At 37.2% G+C, this 18,094-nt stretch overlaps 3 protein-coding genes across 3 annotated transcripts; 2 read left to right on the top strand and 1 right to left on the bottom strand.

Moving 5' to 3' along the window:
* Window positions 1-1,372: 1,372 nt before the first annotated feature.
* Window positions 1,373-10,147, top strand: LOC147556244 (Nuclear transport factor 2 (NTF2) family protein with RNA binding (RRM-RBD-RNP motifs) domain-containing protein). The gene is made up of 10 exons (XM_086664071.1): window positions 1,373-1,651; window positions 1,822-1,932; window positions 2,036-2,170; window positions 2,759-3,056; window positions 4,578-4,882; window positions 4,971-5,154; window positions 7,168-7,289; window positions 7,654-7,719; window positions 8,760-8,841; window positions 9,617-10,147. The coding sequence occupies exons 2-10, from the start codon at window positions 1,894-1,896 to the stop codon at window positions 9,784-9,786; spliced, it is 1,401 nt and encodes a 466-aa protein (XP_086520197.1). The 5' UTR covers window positions 1,373-1,651; window positions 1,822-1,893; the 3' UTR covers window positions 9,787-10,147.
* A 706-nt stretch (window positions 10,148-10,853) lies between these two features.
* On the top strand, window positions 10,854-12,569 carry LOC147556243 (uncharacterized). Its single transcript, XM_086664072.1, has one exon. The coding sequence runs from the start codon at window positions 11,188-11,190 to the stop codon at window positions 12,310-12,312; it is 1,125 nt and encodes a 374-aa protein (XP_086520198.1). The 5' UTR covers window positions 10,854-11,187; the 3' UTR covers window positions 12,313-12,569.
* Window positions 12,570-12,992: 423 nt separating this feature from the next.
* On the bottom strand, window positions 12,993-16,606 carry LOC147556242 (uncharacterized). The gene is made up of 2 exons (XM_086664070.1): window positions 13,698-16,606; window positions 12,993-13,595 (listed from the first exon to the last, which is right to left on the bottom strand). The coding sequence occupies exons 1-2, from the start codon at window positions 16,357-16,359 to the stop codon at window positions 13,168-13,170; spliced, it is 3,090 nt and encodes a 1,029-aa protein (XP_086520196.1). The 5' UTR covers window positions 16,360-16,606; the 3' UTR covers window positions 12,993-13,167.
* Window positions 16,607-18,094: the final 1,488 nt, after the last annotated feature.

The raw sequence follows: 18,094 nt of genomic DNA, 5'->3' as shown, positions 1-18,094 counted from the left end.
AAATATTTTATTTTTTTATGTTTGAACGTCGCCGGCCGGAAAATTGGTCGGCGGGCGACCTTCCCCGGTGAAGATGGTGAGGTGGCCATAAGTTGAGGTGGCAGAGAGAGGTGATGAGATGGAGGAGAGAGAGTGATGACTAGTTAACGGTGTTATAACGGTAACTGAAAAAGAGGGTCATTTGGGTATTTTTGATAAAGTAGGGGGCTAGGCAGGAAACCAGTCATAAAGTTGAGGGTTATTTGAGGCGATTGAGATCCACCGTGTTGGATTGGAACTACTATTTTGCAATCTGAAAATAATAGGATTTATCTTTCGGGTTATCCCGTATATTTTTTATTTAGAAGTTACCTTGTTCAAGGATACTTGGTAGATTAGGTTTCTGAGTTTGTAGATTCTTTAGGAGAAGTTTATTCTATTGGAACCTCTTGAAGCCCAAGTTTAATAAATACTTAAGATCCTCACCAACTGGGATCTTTGATAGGATTTCAGGATTAAGTCGGTAACCATTAGGCACGTTTCTATCCCCCCATGTTTCAAGATTAAGGTATCGACTCCACTTACGCCGACCACCTAGTCTTCTCGTAAATCCCAGGGCAGCCCTGGCGGTATTTGAGCCAAGGCATGACTTAAGGCATCTAAGATAATCGTACCGACCCTCCAATTATGGGCTTGAGTGGTAGACCTCTTTCAGATTCAACCTCCATATTGACTTGACACAGATTGATTTAGACTTTTGATCTTTCTTGACCTAGTGAGCGTTGTCAACTGATGATAATTTTTTGAATCATCATTAAAGACTTTTTTTTATGAAGGTAGAAGAGATAATGGAGGTTAACTTGCCCCTTAAATGCCTAAGTTAGTTGTCGGGTGCTTTTAGAGAGTCTGGTCAATGGTTATTGACCCAAGTCATGAAGAGTCGTGCCTTGTTCTTTTTTTTTTTCTTTTTTTTGATTATTGACTACAACGGTCATTATAAAGACATTAATACATCGATACGATGTGATAAACACGCTAATTGTCAAATTACTAGGGTATAGCCCGTGCCCGTAGGGCACGGAAATTTCTATATTTATATTATACAAAATTATCAAATATTTTGGTCTTATACAGATTTTGAAGTAATAAAAAAATATATTAAAAATAATAACCGAGATTACATTGAGTTGTTTGAAAAGAGAAAAATGAAAGAGAGAAAAATAGTTAGAGAGTTTGTAGGGAGTGGGTAGTTATTCTAACTTTTATACTTTTATTTTTTAAAAATCCGTTAAAAAGGGTCGTGATTTATAAAAGAAAATTGGACGACCGAGATTTATAAACCAGAGTTATGACATGACACCAAAACCTATGTCATTTGTTATATAGATTATTCGCCTAAAATGGGTCGAAACTAAATTAATTAATGGCCGTGTCGTTATAGCTGTTTTGGCTGATGCTTTTAGGCCCCCCCCCCCCCCCCCCCCCCCCCCCCCCCCCCCCCCCCCCCCCAACCTTAATGCGTAACAGAGGAGAAATACACGTTTTTTATACTAGGAGCTGTTACAGACACGATGTCACGATCCTTAAACCAGTGAAGTAGAACTCAAACGCAGAAACTAGAGAGAGAGAGAGAGAGAGAGAGAGATCTTTTTATAATCTTTATCCTCTCAAGGTTTCTTCGTTTCCTTTAGATCTTTTTAATCTCGTTTTCCTTACCCTTCAATTTTATCATTTTAATCTCCAAATTTTTATGTATATATTGATGAGAGGATTGTTCTATGTATATTTTTTTCCTTTAATTGTAAACCCTAATCTTCTTTATTAATTGTTTTTTCCCTTCAGATCATCCTTCTGGTTTCATTCCAGATCTAGATTTGTTCATTTGGTCAGAGGAGGGGTTAGGGGTTGGTGATCATGGCTACTGCATTCCCCGCTCCTGTTAGTGCTGCTCAGGTACTCCCTTAATTCTATTCGCTCATACTCTTAACATTCTTCTTTAATTCAATGATTGATATGAATTTTCAATCTCTCTCTAATCTCTTCTTGTTGTTTTTAGGTTGGTTCGTACTTCGTTGGACAGTATTACCAGGTTCTTCAACAACAGCCGGATATTGTTCATCAATTCTATACTGATGCTAGCTCTATGCTTCGTGTCGATGGGGACACGACTGAATCAGCAGGATCTATGCTGGTAATCATTCTCATTTTCCTGATTTTTTTTACAGCGTATGATTTACTTAATTTGGATTAAATTTTGAAACATAGGCGAATTAATCGTATCCTGTGGCATTAGAATCGATGTTTTTTACTGTATCTTGGCCTGATTCAATGTGTTAGCAGTCTGTAATTGTTTTTTTTTTTTTTTTTGAGAAATCGACTACGATCTACGTTAGTCGTTACAAGGCATTGATACATCATTAAAATGTGATCAGCACGATAACCGCCTAAGTTAAACCAATAATTAAAGAGACCCAAAGCCCGACAACATGAAAGAGGCCTAAAGCCCGACAAATTTATTAATAACCCAAGTTCAATAAACCATGGATTCCATCCTCCTTGGGTATCGAACTTGGGGCCTCCAGGGTTTTGGAATTTATGTCAACACTTTCAACCACTTGGGCAAGCAGTCTGTAATTGTTAATAACAGTATTGTATACCGAAATGACTGTTATTGCAGTTAACTGGATAGTTGAGGCAAACCTGAAATTTTTAATAACTGATCTAACTTTTTTGTGCATTTATGTATAACTGAAGAGTCTTTGTTATTCTCATTTTACAGCAAATCCATTCGCTTATTATGTCTCTCAATTTTTCTGAGATTGAGATCAAGACAGCACATTCTTTGGATTCTTGGGCTGGAGGCGTTCTTGTGATGGTTTCAGGTTCTGTTCAAATAAAGGATTACAGGGGCAGGAGGAGGTTTAATCAGACTTTTTTCCTTGCTCCTCAGGAGAAAGGCTACTTTGTTCTTAATGATATCTTTCAGTTTCTTGAGGATGAAGAGATTCTTGAGCATACACCAGTAAACCAAAATCATATTGATTCAGTTGCTCCTTCTGTCCCACTCTCGGAGCCAGGTACTATTTTTAGCATTTCCAAGGTCTAGCAGTTCCATTACTAACAATATTAGAATGGTGGAGTAGCCTTGTGACTAATATTTTCTCATTTTCATTATCTAAAATTCTAAATAAAATCTGCTTCGAGATTTTCCTCAAGAGAGAAGTTTCAATTGTTACTTGATGTATAGTCAGTAACTCAGTATGGCTTTAGATACCCCATTGCTGCACGTGCCACGTCTGAAGAGTCCTAGTTTGTCTTATTTTTGGTTTCTTTTCCATTAAAGGTTCCCTCTGCTAGTTTTAACATTATAAGGAGATGATTGTTTTCTATTCAAATTACTGCACAATTCAGTCAGAAATTAATTTTGAAATGAAGTCCTTGTTAGATCTTTTCTACATAAACTAGTTCAAATTAGAGCAGAGATTTACTGTCGCTTGGTTTACGCCACAGTCGATATCAAAGCTTAGGTATGTCATGGAACCAAAGGGAAAATAAGCATGATGGACACCCAAATAAGTTTACTATCTCGAGAATCGGATTGCAACATCAAGGGTATGGTACATGCATGGTAACTCATAGTCATGAATGAACATCTATGACAATGGTGTTGAGAACCTCCAATATGCTCCAGGTTCTACTCTTCCACTTTCTGGTAACTGACCTAGCCAAGATTCAATACCCTATCAAAATTCCTCCGCACTCTAAATTTCGATACTAAAGTTGTGTATTGATAAGCGGAACCTGCTGTAACCCATACAAATTTACAACATCTGTAGGCTGTAGCCACCCCCACCGCTCATACACCAGACAGTGCAACGTGCTGAAAACATTGAGTATATGGTGTAATAGGCTTGTAGTCCGTTGTCAAAAGTAGAATGCTGCACCTACATGGTTTGTATCATCTATTGCTGCCTTTTTGTAGTTCCTCCTACTGTTGATAATCCAACAGAAACTGTCAGATCTCCGAAACTGGACAGGAAAGTGTCAAAGTCAAGTGTTCATTTCGTAGGTCACACCCCGTCTAGTACCTCCAAATTAACAGTATTAGTTTTAACCCTTGTTGTGATTAACTCCTTACTCCTTTTGCTTCCAACCATGTGCTGCCACTTGCCACTTTGCCAGTATCCACCAAAACCAGGACCCCTATGTTTTATGATTGTTGTAGAGGATGTGCACTACTTTGCCTGCGATTCACATGTTCTGTATAATGCTAAAAAGATGTCTTTTCTATATAAACTTGCTTAAATCAAAGTAGAGATTTATCGTCACTGAGTTTACCCAAGTGCTCCGTAGAAACTATGGGAAACAGAAACACTGTACTTCGTTCTTTTCAGTTAATGGCTTCAGAGGTACAATACTTCAGTTGCAATTACATACCAAGTAATGCTATTCAGTTTTCATTTGAATCCAGAGTTGGTTTTTATTTCTGGAAAGGAAACTGAGCGGCTTCTAGTTATTCCTGTGTCTCCTCTAGTTTCTCATATCTGAAAATCTATATTACCTAGTTTCTGACTGCAGAAAAATGATTAATTTTTCAGTTACCGATTATGCCCAAGGTGTAGAAACTCCGACCGAGGAGTTTGAGGCCCCGGTTCATGTAGAAGATGATTCAGTTGAGCAGTACATTCCCGCGGAGCAACAGGAACATCATCTTCCTGAGGTTGACAAAGTAGAAGAGTCGCCTATTGAAGAAACTCATGTGGAAGAAACTCATGGGGACGAAACTCCAATGGAAGACTTAACTCCTTCATTTACAAGTGATCTGAAAACCCTGCAAGACTCTCCCCCGATGCCGGTCGATGAACCTGTTGGAGAACCTCCTAAGCACACATATGCTTCTATTGTAAGCATCAAAGTCTTGTTTCTGTTAATCTGTTTTTGATCCTTATTTCCTTAGTTTGTCCTCTAACGTTTTTTGTCTGATGTGGAAGTTACGGGTTGCTAAAGGACAATCTACGTCGTCAATGGCTCCTCAACCTTCTGCGACCAAGAGCCTCCCACCTACTTCTGAATGGCATCATGCACCACAGCCCAATCAGCAAGCATATCCTGTACTGAAAACTTTGCCTGAAAGGTCAAGTGTGGAAACTGTAACAGAGGTTGCATCATTGGAAGGTGAATTTTCCTACTCAAAAAGCATCACTAGTTCTTGGCTTCTAGGTATTAGAAGGTGTCAATATCAGGCAGACCTCTCTGAAAAGGTTAAATGCATGGACTGCCCATGGTATTGATGCCAACATCTGATAGAAAGAGCTAAAAACTTGAACCCCAAATACAAATGTCGAAATACAAAACTCCCAAGTGTAATTCTATTAAGTTTTTACACTATTGAGCTAAATGTACTAGAGAATGAAACAAAAAGCAAAATCCGAAGAACCAAAATGAAACACGAGCCTTAAACCTGGCCTTTGATTTAGTTTATCTACTTGGTGGATTGAAAAAAATATTTAGGTAGCGATGGAACCAGATTCAGATCGACAATGAACGAACGCGCTGTTAGAAATTTAGTTATCTTGGGAAAAATAACTATTGAAAAATCTATATAATAAAATAGTTTGCTTTTTTATCTTTCCCAATTAGTGGTTCAGATTTAATTCAAGCAAAGACATTAGACAGTTTAGATTTATCTATAGCCAACTGATTGATACTTTTTCCTCAACTTATCCTCAACAGTCCAAAGTAAAAGAAAAGAGGAATGGAGGGATGGCGGCGAAATTAAAGGCAAATTATATGGACCTAAAGTTTGGTTTTAGTTAACTTTGGTAAATCATTTTCAGAGCCCTAAAATATGACCAACTTACCATATTGTCCATCCAACGATGACTAGTTTCCAGCATGGCCCGATAATAACTTGTCAGTTAACTTTAACTTATGATTTTCTCTTTTTTTTTTTCATTTCCCTTTCTTTTAAAACATCTTCCCTTGCTATATTTTCCTACTTAAAAGCTCGTCTAAAATTTACTAGCCGACAGGGAAGGGACGTCCGACCATCTGTTGGCGAGTCACTTTATCTCTCTTCGTCCTCCCTTATTTTATCTATCTCTTCCTATCTCCGTTCCCTCTTCTCTCTTCCTCCTCCTTTCTCTCCCTTCCTTATGTCTTTCTCTCTTCCACCCTCACTATCTTACTCGTGCGATGGGGAGAGAGGAAAAAAGAGAGAAAACAACTCGGTTTGTATGAATAGCTTATTTCCCTTTAAGGTCATATGATCGAGGCAGTTGCATGTTTCCATAATGCACATAAGGGAGATTATATGCACAAATGTGAAAACTAGTGACCTCGGTAAATACTCATTAGCTAAGATGCAAAATAGAATTGTTCGTACCCTACAGGCACGGTTACATCTAATAGGCGTATATCTTTCATAAGTCATAGTGAACCAAAACTTGTCTTGAAGGGAAAAATGGCCAAAACTCTTTAAGTCCCTATGTAAGTTTGCGTGTAACACGGCCCCAACAAGTTCTTTTAGGATTCCCATTCCCTATGTTAGTTTGCGTGTAACATGTAAGGTCCACATATAGTTTGCATATGTTTCGCAGTTTACATAAGGAGCCCAACCTAAAACCATTGACATGTCTTTTACTCTTTTTACCCAAGCTCAAGAGGAAATTGGGTGTTCGACCGAATTCCCTGAACTAAAAAAGCCAGTACCTATGTGAGGTTTAGGAAGCGTACCCCTGGAATAACATGTACAGGAATTGTTTTCCATCAAAAGCATCAAAACAAGAGTTAAGAACGCGGCCTGTGTAGTAAAAAAGGAATTAAAGGAAAATGGGAGAATATTTACTACCATGTGCCTCCCAAATTTTGAGGTGTCTTACTAAGGTGAACGGCTAAATATTTCATCTGCTTATCAAAAATCTTGCTTGTTCTCTTGCCTCTACATTTAATTGAGTTTCTCTATGTGGGTGGGAAAACTCGAAAAGATTTGAGTAAAAGCAAGTGATAAAAGAAATGAGCAAGTGATTTTATTAAACTTCTTGCTCAAATAGCTTTTGGAATAATTCAAGTGCTCTAGTTTTTAGTTGACTTTTGAAAATCAAGTTTTAATGTTTGGAAGTTTGTTCACCTTCTCTGAATTCTTGCATTGAGGATTGCCGAGTCTTATGTATTTGTTGAATCTTTCAGGTGAAGGGAAATCTGTGTATGTGAGAAATTTACCCTCTACAATATCAGCTACTGAAATCGAGCAAGAGTTCAAGAACTTCGGTAGAATCAAGCCTGAAGGAGTGGCTTTAAGGAACCGAGAGGTGCATTTACTTAGCTACCTCTATACTCTTCCATTTATTCGATCTGCACCTGGACTCAATCCTCTTCTTCCGCCAGTTAAAATCAGGCTGAACGGACAATGACCAAAAAACCATTTTAACGTTTACGAATGTTTGAACTTGCTATTTGCCTTCAAAATCATTTTACCTAGGAGGCTAATGTTTAACTGACTCCTTTCTATTTTATTCCAGTAATAATTTCCACACGTGTTTTCAGTATTTGAATGGTTGATCTGCTGACTTAGTTGGCATCTGTGATTCCAAGTTGTTTTACTGACATTAGCCTTAATTTTTGGAAACATGGGTTCCCATGTTGAAAGAAACTTATTTGATATTTGGCTTGCAGGATATTGGTGTTTGCTATGCATTTGTTGAATTTGAAGATGTTGTTGGTGCCCAGAATGCAATTAAGGTTAGATTTTGCTATCTCTCAATTCTTCAATAGTTCTGAATGGTAAAGTCTGTCTTTTCCATCTTATATCAAAGATATACCTTCAATCAATTTCAGTGTTCACTGGTCCTGTTTATTTGTGTTACAACTTATACCTTTGATACATGTTCTGTTATAAAGGGGTGGTGTGATTATCTTTGATTAGTAAAATATTATGAAGAAAAAACTACTTTTTAAGAGAGTTATTGTGTTCTTTGCCTAAATTATTTGTGTCAATGACATAATTTGGGAACTGGTCTAGACTACATATTTACATCTAATTGGTTAATCATCTGGATTCTGGACTATTTTTGGTCTCCACCATCTTGAGTCTTGACTGAATCGTGATGCAGTATCTGTGGGTACCCTTATACTATCTACACCACGAATCATGATCCAGACTGTTAAGAGGGTAAGTTAAAAAAAAAAAATCGATCAAATACTAGTTTTAACGAAACTAGGGGTAAACCTTCAAATAAAACGGCAGTTGGGCACTTGGACGCAAGGTTCGTGTTGTGTAAATGTGTAATGAAAGATATCGTGTATTAGTCTTCTATGGATAAGAAACTATTCGGTGAGAAGCTTTTGTTATCTTTTGATAGTTCATTTTTAGTAAGTGGAAACAGTTTATTTTCTGTATCGACCGTTATTCCAGCTGTAAGCTGCAAAAATAAAGCTTCCATCTTATCGAATTACTCGCTGATCGGAACTAAATAAGTCTGTTTGCAAACCGGAGCTTGTTTCGGATTACAACGACCAATTTGGAGGTTAACATTTGCGTATTCTTAATTTGTTACAGTTCTATGTCTATTTGGCACAGTTTACTAGTTCTTTACTTTATTTTCTTGCAACACTACGCTCTATTCTGTTCCACTTCGCTGTTGTTGGTTGCATCTGAGTTTGCTTCGCTCTTCCATATCTTATGAAGTGAAGTTTTTGTGTTTCTCGCTTATGGACCAGAATAATGTCATCTTCTTAAACATAAAATTATATCACTTTGATTTGTCTTAATCTCTTCACAGGCATCTCCGCTACAGCTTGGTGGTCGGCAAGTGCACATCGAGGAACGTAGGGCAAGTGGCAGCAACACATCTCGAGGTGGAAGTATGTATCTCTCTTCTCTCTCCTGGTTCTTAACAATTTGCAGTTACATTTAGTAGTATTATCTTTATCTTGTCTTCTTGTTGATATACTGTACAAGTTGGTGCAAGAAGCCCACCATGGTTTTTAAGTTCTTCACCTATTAGATCAGCCTAACTACTGTGTTCTTGGAGCTTGGTTTTGTGTCTGAGCATCTGCAGGAAAGATTCTATTTCCCCATTACCACGTTATTTCTCTTCACCCAGATGTGCTAATATATCTACTTGTCGCAGCTAAAGTAGGTGTTTCTACTATTATAGATGTCCAGTATGGGTACTTCTGATATATGTCATAGTTTATCTCCGATTATGCCACTTTTCAGTTTATAGTTATTAGCTAGTTTACGCCTAATTTGATTGTTCTAATTAACCTTTCATTTTTATACATATCCACGATTAGGATATGGTTATTCGATATTATATAAAATGATTGTTGGACGTTATAATAATGTGGGGCAGGGTAAGAAGGTGAGTTTGAGATTAGTCCAATCGGATGGGTCACCCCCATTAATCCATTATCTATTCTATTTGAGTACTGTGCAGTAAGGTTCATTGTGGTAATACAGAAAAGTGCTAAATTCCAGAGGTGGCATAATTTTTTACAACATTCAACTAGGGAACTTCTTTCAACAAAAAAAAAACCTAGGAAACTTTCAAATCAATACTCGTCGGGAATATGACTTGTACACTATAATGTTTGAACTATTATAATTAACGATTGTGGTGTACTTTTTGAACAGGAGGAAGAGGCAGAGGAAGAGGAGGATACCAGACAGAAGCCCCAAGAGGAGGAGGTCGTTTTGGTGGAAGTAGGAGTTTTGGCAAGGGAGGTGGACAAGACGGGGACAACTACAATAGGTCATCAAGGGGAAATGGTTTCCCTCAACCACGGGGTGGCCGACAATATTAGATTTTCTAACACCCTAAAATGGTATTAGACAAATACGACAACTTTTTTCCGCTGAAGTGGTCGTTTGAAGTTGAGGACGTTTTTCCGCTTAAGGGAAAGAAAAATAATGTATTCATAATTATGTGGAGAAATTTTTTGATTTAAAAGGACGATGTGTTTGAGTGGATGCAGATATCTATTAAGTTATATATCTATAGGGTGGTTCCCTTCGAAACTAGGAAGAGGGACTACTTGGCAGTTTTGAGTGTTTTGTTTTAGGGTTGTTGTGGCTGATAATTTATCTTTGGATGTTTATTGGTTCCTCTAAGGTCATTGTTTTTATAGATGAGAAATAAATGATAAATACTTGCAACTTTCTACATTTATGTATTCTTAAGGTTTTTGTGTTTTTGGACTCGAAGTGATATCTGTGAAGTACATGGGTGATGGGTCGGTCTATAGGAGCACTTCCTTTTTGTGCCTAGGCACCCCATATGAGTCGTTGACTCTAGTCGACAACATTTGATTGGCCTGCTCTCCTAGAGCCCGATCCTCGGATTGTTGGGCTAAAAAACTCTTCGACTTGTCCAGTATGAGAGTTGTCAGACTGGGTAATCCGAAAGGGCTTTTTATTTTAGACATGAGGAACGTTATTGCTACTTGCAGATAACTCGAAATCAAGTAAAAAATTAACAAGCATTTTTCAAAGATTTGAATAAACCCTTTCGAACATTAGATTAAAAGATAAAAACATAAAAGGACTTAGAATTTTCAGAACAGATCTTTAAAATGGAATAAAGATTTTCTGGAGTCTTTTTCCCCAATCTCTTTTTTTAAAAGAATCAACTGCGAATGATATTCTCAAAAAAAAAATAGTACAAAAGTCTAGAAATTTTGATGAAGATCTTGATCGAAATTCGAAATGAAAACGGAAGTATTCAGCGAGTACTCGGGGCGCCTACAAACATAATGAATGAAAGATTTGAGAGCCTAGAGATTGACTGGCCTGCATGAAGTACACTTTTTTCTCTAGTAGAATAACTTCCACATAATTCAAAAATCACTTTTATAGAATCCACTTCTTTCTTTCTTGTCAAACAAAACCTCATTATTTTGTGGAGAAAGACAAGGGGGAAGAAATAACCCAAACTAAAATTGAACCAAACAAAAAAAATCATTGGTCAAATGAACACAAAAAAATAACAATCCCCCTAGTATTATGCATTATTACCCGCTATTCTTAAAGCCCCAAGCTGTCCTTGTTTTTTATTTCCTTCTATTCCTTCCATCTTCTATACCTTCCCTGTTCATGACATTTTTCCTCTCTCGTCGTCCTTTTCCTGGGCGACGAGTGGGGCCTACTCATACCTAATCGGTAAAAAACCACCGCCACCGCCGCCGCCCTCTCCGCCTCCAATATCAATGTCGACTTTATCTTTCCCCACAGCTCTTCCTGCTCCTACAAATGTTCTTCCTTTCCAACTCCTTGAGATCAACTTGATTTCTGCACAAGATCTTGCACGTGTGGGCCGCGGTATGAGAACCTACGCGGTTGCGTGGGTCCACCCCGAACGTAAGTTATCGACTCGTGTCGATGCCCATGGACATACCGATCCTACATGGAACGATAAGTTTGTGTTCCGAGTTGACGATTCTTTTCTCCAATCTGATACGTCAGCTGTCATGATTGAAATTTACGCTGTTCGTTGTTTCCGAGATGTTTGTGTTGGGATTGTACGTGTATTGATTGGAAATCTGATTCCACCGTCGTCTCGTAACCAACAACACCAACAAAACTCAGGAATGCGGTTTGTCGCACTTCAAGTTCGTCGTCCGTCGGGTCGCCCTCAGGGTATTCTTAATATCGGAGTTGCGCTTCTTGATGGGTCTATGCGAAGTATGCCTCTCTACACGCAATTAAGTGCCTCCGCGGTTGGGTACCGTGATTTAATGGGCGAGGAGTCTCACAGTCCGAATCATCACCACCACCAAAAAGACCATAAACGTGGCGGTGGAGGTTTCCATATCCGTCGAAGCGTTAGCGAACGTCGCTCAGAAGTAACTTCCAATGATTTCCCACAAAAGCCCGGCCCCGGATCAGCATTTGGGTCGGAAATTGGAGAACCACCGTTAGCGACAGTGACAACCACGGGATCCGTGTGGTCATTGTCAGACGTGGGACCCGCACCGTCTGTGGTTGCTGCGGCAATGGCGGAGGATCAATTGTTTCCAGTGGCGGAAGTGGTGGGCAGTAGTAATGTATTGGAAGAGTGGGAAGCTGAAGCAAGCGTCGAGGGTTTAAGATCAAAACTCGAGAGATGGCGAACGGAGCTTCCACCTATTTACGACCGAGCCGGCCGAGCTAATTACAGATCTGAAAGACAAAGAAGGCATACTGATGGTGGTACTGGATTATTATCTTGTTTTGGGGACATGTATGGATTTGAGTGCTCAATTTCATGTGGTTTAAAACCACCTAGACATAAAGGTAAGAAGAGTCCACTTGGGACATATGATGAAGGAGCAAGCCAATCTTATATTCCATAAGACAAGAGAAACAAAACCTAAATTGGTTTTCAACAATAATCTTGTGACATATATATCTATCTATATATATCTATAGGAGAAGTGATATGAGTTTTGGCTTTCTTTCCTGTTTTTTTTTCTTGCTTTTGTGTGATTAGAAGATAAAAGAAATTGATGTTGGGGGTGGGTTTTATCAAGCTATGGTTTCCAATTATAAGTTATATCTCTTACTTTTATAATGAATTAATAATTATATTTATGGTGCTTCTTTTCTAAAATGTATGAATTTTTGGAATTGGACTTTCCTATAATGTTGCACCAGTCATAATCCTATTATCCTAGGGACAAGAGAAAACCTAAGAAGTACGAAATCCGTCTCGTTCGCTGCACCCGTTATAGTCTAGGGCCCTAGAAGCCCTTGCCCACTAGAATTATTAGGCTAGGCTGTGGTGAGGGAAGCTACCAATCTGCCCAAAGGAGCAGTGTTTGTGAGTCTACTAGCACATCAAGGTGACCCAAATCTCTAATCCTTATAACAGATCATAATAGAAGTTCCATGATATTTTCGTCGAACTCGATGTGTATTATAATATGAAATCCAGTTGGGAAGCTATTCAGACGAATCAAACATAACAAAAGTGACGAAAAAACGTAACTCTCTAGATAAAATCTCAAAATCGATCTATTCTAATGAATGAATGGATAATAATAAATAAATAATTTCATTTACTCATTGTTACCCTGCTTAAACAACAAATCTAATTAATCTTACAAATTTTCACCAATAAAGAAAAATTTACATAGAAAAATAAATGGCTACAATGAAAAAAGAAAAAGAAGCCCGAACCGCCTGAAGGACACATACTTTTTAAATTCCTACAAAAGTCCTGTAACGGGCGAGGGACAAAAGACGGGCGATGTCCCATTCTCTTTATTATTAATACAAATGTTGGTGTTGTTGTTGCTACTGCTTTTCCTTCTTGGTTTAGCTTCCCCAAGCATTGTTATAACATCTCTCATAGATGGTCTTTCCTTTGGGAATTTGGCAGTACAAAGAAGTGCAATTTGAAGAACTAATAACATTTCTTCTTGAACATGTTTGCAGTTTCCTCCTACATCTTTATCTAATGCCTCTTCTAGTCCTCTATTGTTTCTAATCATTATTCGAACCCATTCGACTATATCGACCGATTCTCCAAATGTCTCTGTATCTATGGGTTTTTTCCCTGTTAGTAACTCCATTAGTACTACTCCAAAACTGTATATATCGCTCTTTTCGTCTATCTTCAATGTATACCCATATTCTAATCAAAAGATATTAAAAAAAAATGTTAGTTCAATAGGTGTAAGTAAAAATAGAAGTATCGTAATTAAGAAAATTCATTATACTAGTGTATTTGTCTCACCTGGTGCGATATATCCGTAAGAACCAACAACCATAGAAGCTGTCTCATTCTTCTGCAACATTTTTGCTAATCCAAAATCCGCAATTCTTGCTTCGAGATTCTCGTCAAGTAAGATGTTATTCGACTTAACATCTCGGTGGATTACCGGAGGATGACAGTCATGGTGAAGATATGCAAGACCTTGTGCTACACCGACTGCGATATTATACCGTGAGACCCAATCAACTAGCAACCTCCCAGCTTGTTTCCCATGTAAAGCTTCAGCAAGACTACCATTCTGCATATATTCATAAACAATCATTATATTTGAATCATTATGGAGATAACCCAATAACCGAACGATATTTCGATGTCTTAATCTCCCCAAGAGATTCACTTCTCCTACTAAATCATCACTATTTTCTTTGTACTCGATATCGGTATTAGATCTCCATAGTTTCTTAATAGCAACAATGTTGTGTGGTCTATGTATTTCGGCCTTATAAACGATTCCGCTTCCTCCCATACCAATGATATTTGATTCTTTAATACAAGCTAAAATGTCATTAGAAGTGAAGTTAAGCCGTTGAAAGGCCATTAACCTCCATGGCCATTCCCCCTTTCCTTCATCAGAGTCTTTCTCAAAGCAACTTCCATTGGAATAGAATCTCTTATAAACAAATCTTCCCCCAATAACTAGAATAACCACGGCTAAAATCGTCGAAATCGCAACAACAAAACCTGTAATAACGCGTTTTACGTGCTGCATTTTTCGTTCTCTAGACCAAGCCAGTACAGAACTTCTTGAACATGGAGGAAGAACAGCTCCACATAAACCTAAGTTTCCTACAAGATCATCAGGATTTATAGTCCTTAAAATACCATTATTAGGGATCGGTCCTTCGAGCCTATTATAAGATAGATTCGCTGTTTCTAAAGCCGGTGAATTACCGAAATTCTCTGGGATAAATCCAGTAAAAGAGTTGTTTGATAGATCAAGAATGGCTAACATCGACATCGTTCCAATAGATCTTGGGATGTTTCCTATTAGCCGATTGTTTCGAATGTTAAGACGTATAAGTTTATCACAAGAAGCAATATTTGATGGTAAGTTACCAGACAGAAAATTTGTTGATATATCAAGAACACCAAGTGAAGGACATTCTTGAAATTGGTCAGGGAATTCACCTTCAAGATTATTATTTGAAACCGAAAAACTTTGAAGATTTGGAATCGAAAGAATACTAGAAGGTATAAATGATTGAAGATGATTTCTTGATAGATCAATGAAAGTAAGTGAAGTTGAAGATGAAATATCATCTGGGATCTTGCCAGTTAAACTATTATTAGATAACTCTAGTCTTTGAAGATTTTCAAGTTTACCGAATCCTCGAGGAATCGTTCCTGAAATAAGATTATTGTGCATTCTAACTCGAACTAACGAAAAACAAGAAGTTAAAGAAATTGGAATCGTACCCGTTAATCCATTATTGAAGAGAATAAGTTTAAGAAGATTACCACCATTACATAAACCATTAGGAATCTCCCCTGAGAATGAATTCGAAGAAATATCCAGCCATTCTAATGGTGAATTTCGACCAAGATTCGACGGTAAATAACCTGATAAAGTATTGTTCCATAGCTCAAGAACTCTTAACTTAGTTAACTCATCTAGTCCCTTGGGAACTTTACCCGTTAATCGATTACACATAAGATTCAAGAGCTGTAAATTCTTCAAATTTGTTAACTCTTTTGGGATTTCTCCTGTTAATTGATTATCCGAAAGATCTAATAACTCCATCGAAGTTAAGTTACCGAATTCAGAAGGAATCGAACCTTCGAAATTATTCTTGAAAAAGAAGATTGTAGTAAGTTGTTTTAATCTTCCTAATTCAAATGGAATTTTCCCACCAATATTTCCAACAGCTAAATCAAGATATCTAAGATTAGTTAGATTTCCAAATTCAATTGGAATTTCACCTTCAAATTCATTATAACCAATAATCAAACTCTCTAAAGATGAAAGTTCACCAAGTTCTTTAGGTAACTGACCTGTTAGATTATTACCTGATAGGCCTAAGAACTTCAACTTCTTCAAATTCTTGTATACAATAGGGATCGAACCTTCGAAAAAACCACCTTGAAAATCCAAAGTTTCAAGTGAAGTAGAATTACTAAGATCTTCAGGAAGTAAACCCGAAAAATCGTTATTCGATGCATTAACGATTTTCAGTCCTACCATTTTACCAAAACCAATAGGAAATTCCCCCGAAAACAAATTTTGACTAACATCAAAATTCTTTAAAAGGGTAAGATTAGATATTGATTTTGGTAAAAATGATGAAAACCCATTAGAACTAATATTGAGATCAATGAGATTATGCAAGTTTTCGATATCATCGGATATACGTCCACTTAGATTCATGTTAGATAGATCAAGCTTTTCGACGAAACCATTAGAGTTGCACCAAACTCCAATCCAGTTGCAATGAGTATGAATAGTACTACTTGATTCAGTTTTATCCCCATTATCTAATAACTTCCAATCTTTAAGACGATTAGATGGATCGATTAAACTCCTTTTTATCGATAACAATGCAGATAATTCGCTAGTTTCGGTAGCGAAAACAAGAGAAAAACAAATGTAGGAGAAGAAAAAGAAGAAGTTTAAATTGTTCTTCATTTTGGTATTGGTTTTGTTGAGTTTGGGTTAGTAAATTTTACCACTTTTCAACCATTTTAGAGTTCATGGAGAAGATCTAGGTAGTGTTAGTAAGAGAGAAAAAGGTGGACTGAAACTGAAAGAAAGATTGATATATGAGAAGCAGAGTAGGAGAGAGAGAGAGAGAGAGAGAGAGAGAGAGAGAGAGAGAGAGAGAGAGAGAGAGAGAGAGAGAGAGAGAGAGAGAGAAATAATTAAGGCTAGTGGTATGAATAAGGGGTGTTTTTGTTTAATTAATAAAAAATTACTGACATTCATGAAAAGAAAAACTAATTAATTAAAAATGATGAGATTAGTTTTTTTTTTTTTGTTAAGATCGTGAGATTTTGGGGTCTGGGTATCTATTAATCAACAGGTTATTTAGAACATATCTGACATTTAACATTTCTTCTTCTTATAGATCTATCTCTATCATCATTATCATGATGATCATTATTACTGATTATCATCAAATGGGATGGGTTATTTTTATGCGTTGATATTGAACTAATAATTTAATTAAATAAGGAATTTAGTTCGAGTGAAATTAGATGTGTTCTTTTAATAGGGACTACGATTTACTTTAGTCATTACAAGACATTGATACATCATCAAGATGTGATAAGCACAATGCCTAAAGCCCGATGATATAAGGCCAGAGGCCTAAAACTCAACAAACTTATTATTTATACGTTAAATAACTCAAATTCAATAACCATGAATTCTACTTCCTATGAGAATCAAATCTGAGACCTCCTGGGGAGTTTATGTCAACACAATCAACCACTTGCGCAACCAAGTGTTGACTGATGTGTTTTCATTAGTGGGTGTTTCATCAATAAGGAAGGCAGGGCCGTCTTGGTATGGGAGTTGTGTTTCGTTTCTTTTTCTTTTTTTGGTGGGGGAGCATGTATTTGGGGTTCGCTTGTATTCAGAATATGTAAAAAGGACAACAACCATTTCATAATTCATGTCAAAAAATTTATAAAGAGCAAACTAGTTTTTGTAATAAATTTGTTAAATTCACGATTATATAATAACCGGAGATATAGACATGAAATAAAGACACGATAATTTAACGTGGTTCGGCCAGGGGCGGCCCGTGACCAAAGCCGCTCCAAATAATCAAGGGCCTCATGTTCCTATTTCGTATGTAACTTCCGGAAAACTAATTACTTTAAACCAATTTCAAACATAATTTAAGGCATAGCTTAATGGTAAAGAGTTTAGATCTTGGATAAAAGGTGAAGGGTTTGGTTCCTACCCTTTGCATTGTTTAAATTTTATTTAATTTTTTCTAATATCCATCGTATGGGGCCCCAATTTTTAATTTCGCTTGGGGCCTCCGATATATTTGGGCCGGCCCTGGGTTCGGTCGAATACTCAAGACCTACATCCACGGAGAAATAATTTTTTATTAATAATCACCACATACAAATGTGGGTTGATCGGTTACATTGGTCAGACATAACACGATGAATTTGATTCCATACAACCCTCTCCTATTTATAGAGAAATTAGGGTTTAGGATTTAGGGTTTCCTAGTTTCTCCTAACTAAACTAGGAAATAATATAAAACTTATCTAATAATAATATTAGATATATTACAGAGATATTCCAAATATATGAAAGTAAATATTGTGGATCATCACATATCTTCAAATATCTCGGAATAGTCTTGATCGTCGGATCTCGTCATCTTGATCCGTCTCTTATA

Source organism: Eschscholzia californica, unplaced genomic scaffold (assembly GCF_041429995.1).
Source record: "Eschscholzia californica isolate CP2 unplaced genomic scaffold, dmEscCali1.0.p SCAF_2, whole genome shotgun sequence".
NCBI lineage: Eukaryota > Viridiplantae > Streptophyta > Magnoliopsida > Ranunculales > Papaveraceae > Eschscholzia > Eschscholzia californica.
Note: the sequence above shows the minus strand (reverse complement) of the source record. Positions and strands in the feature narration are given on the sequence as shown.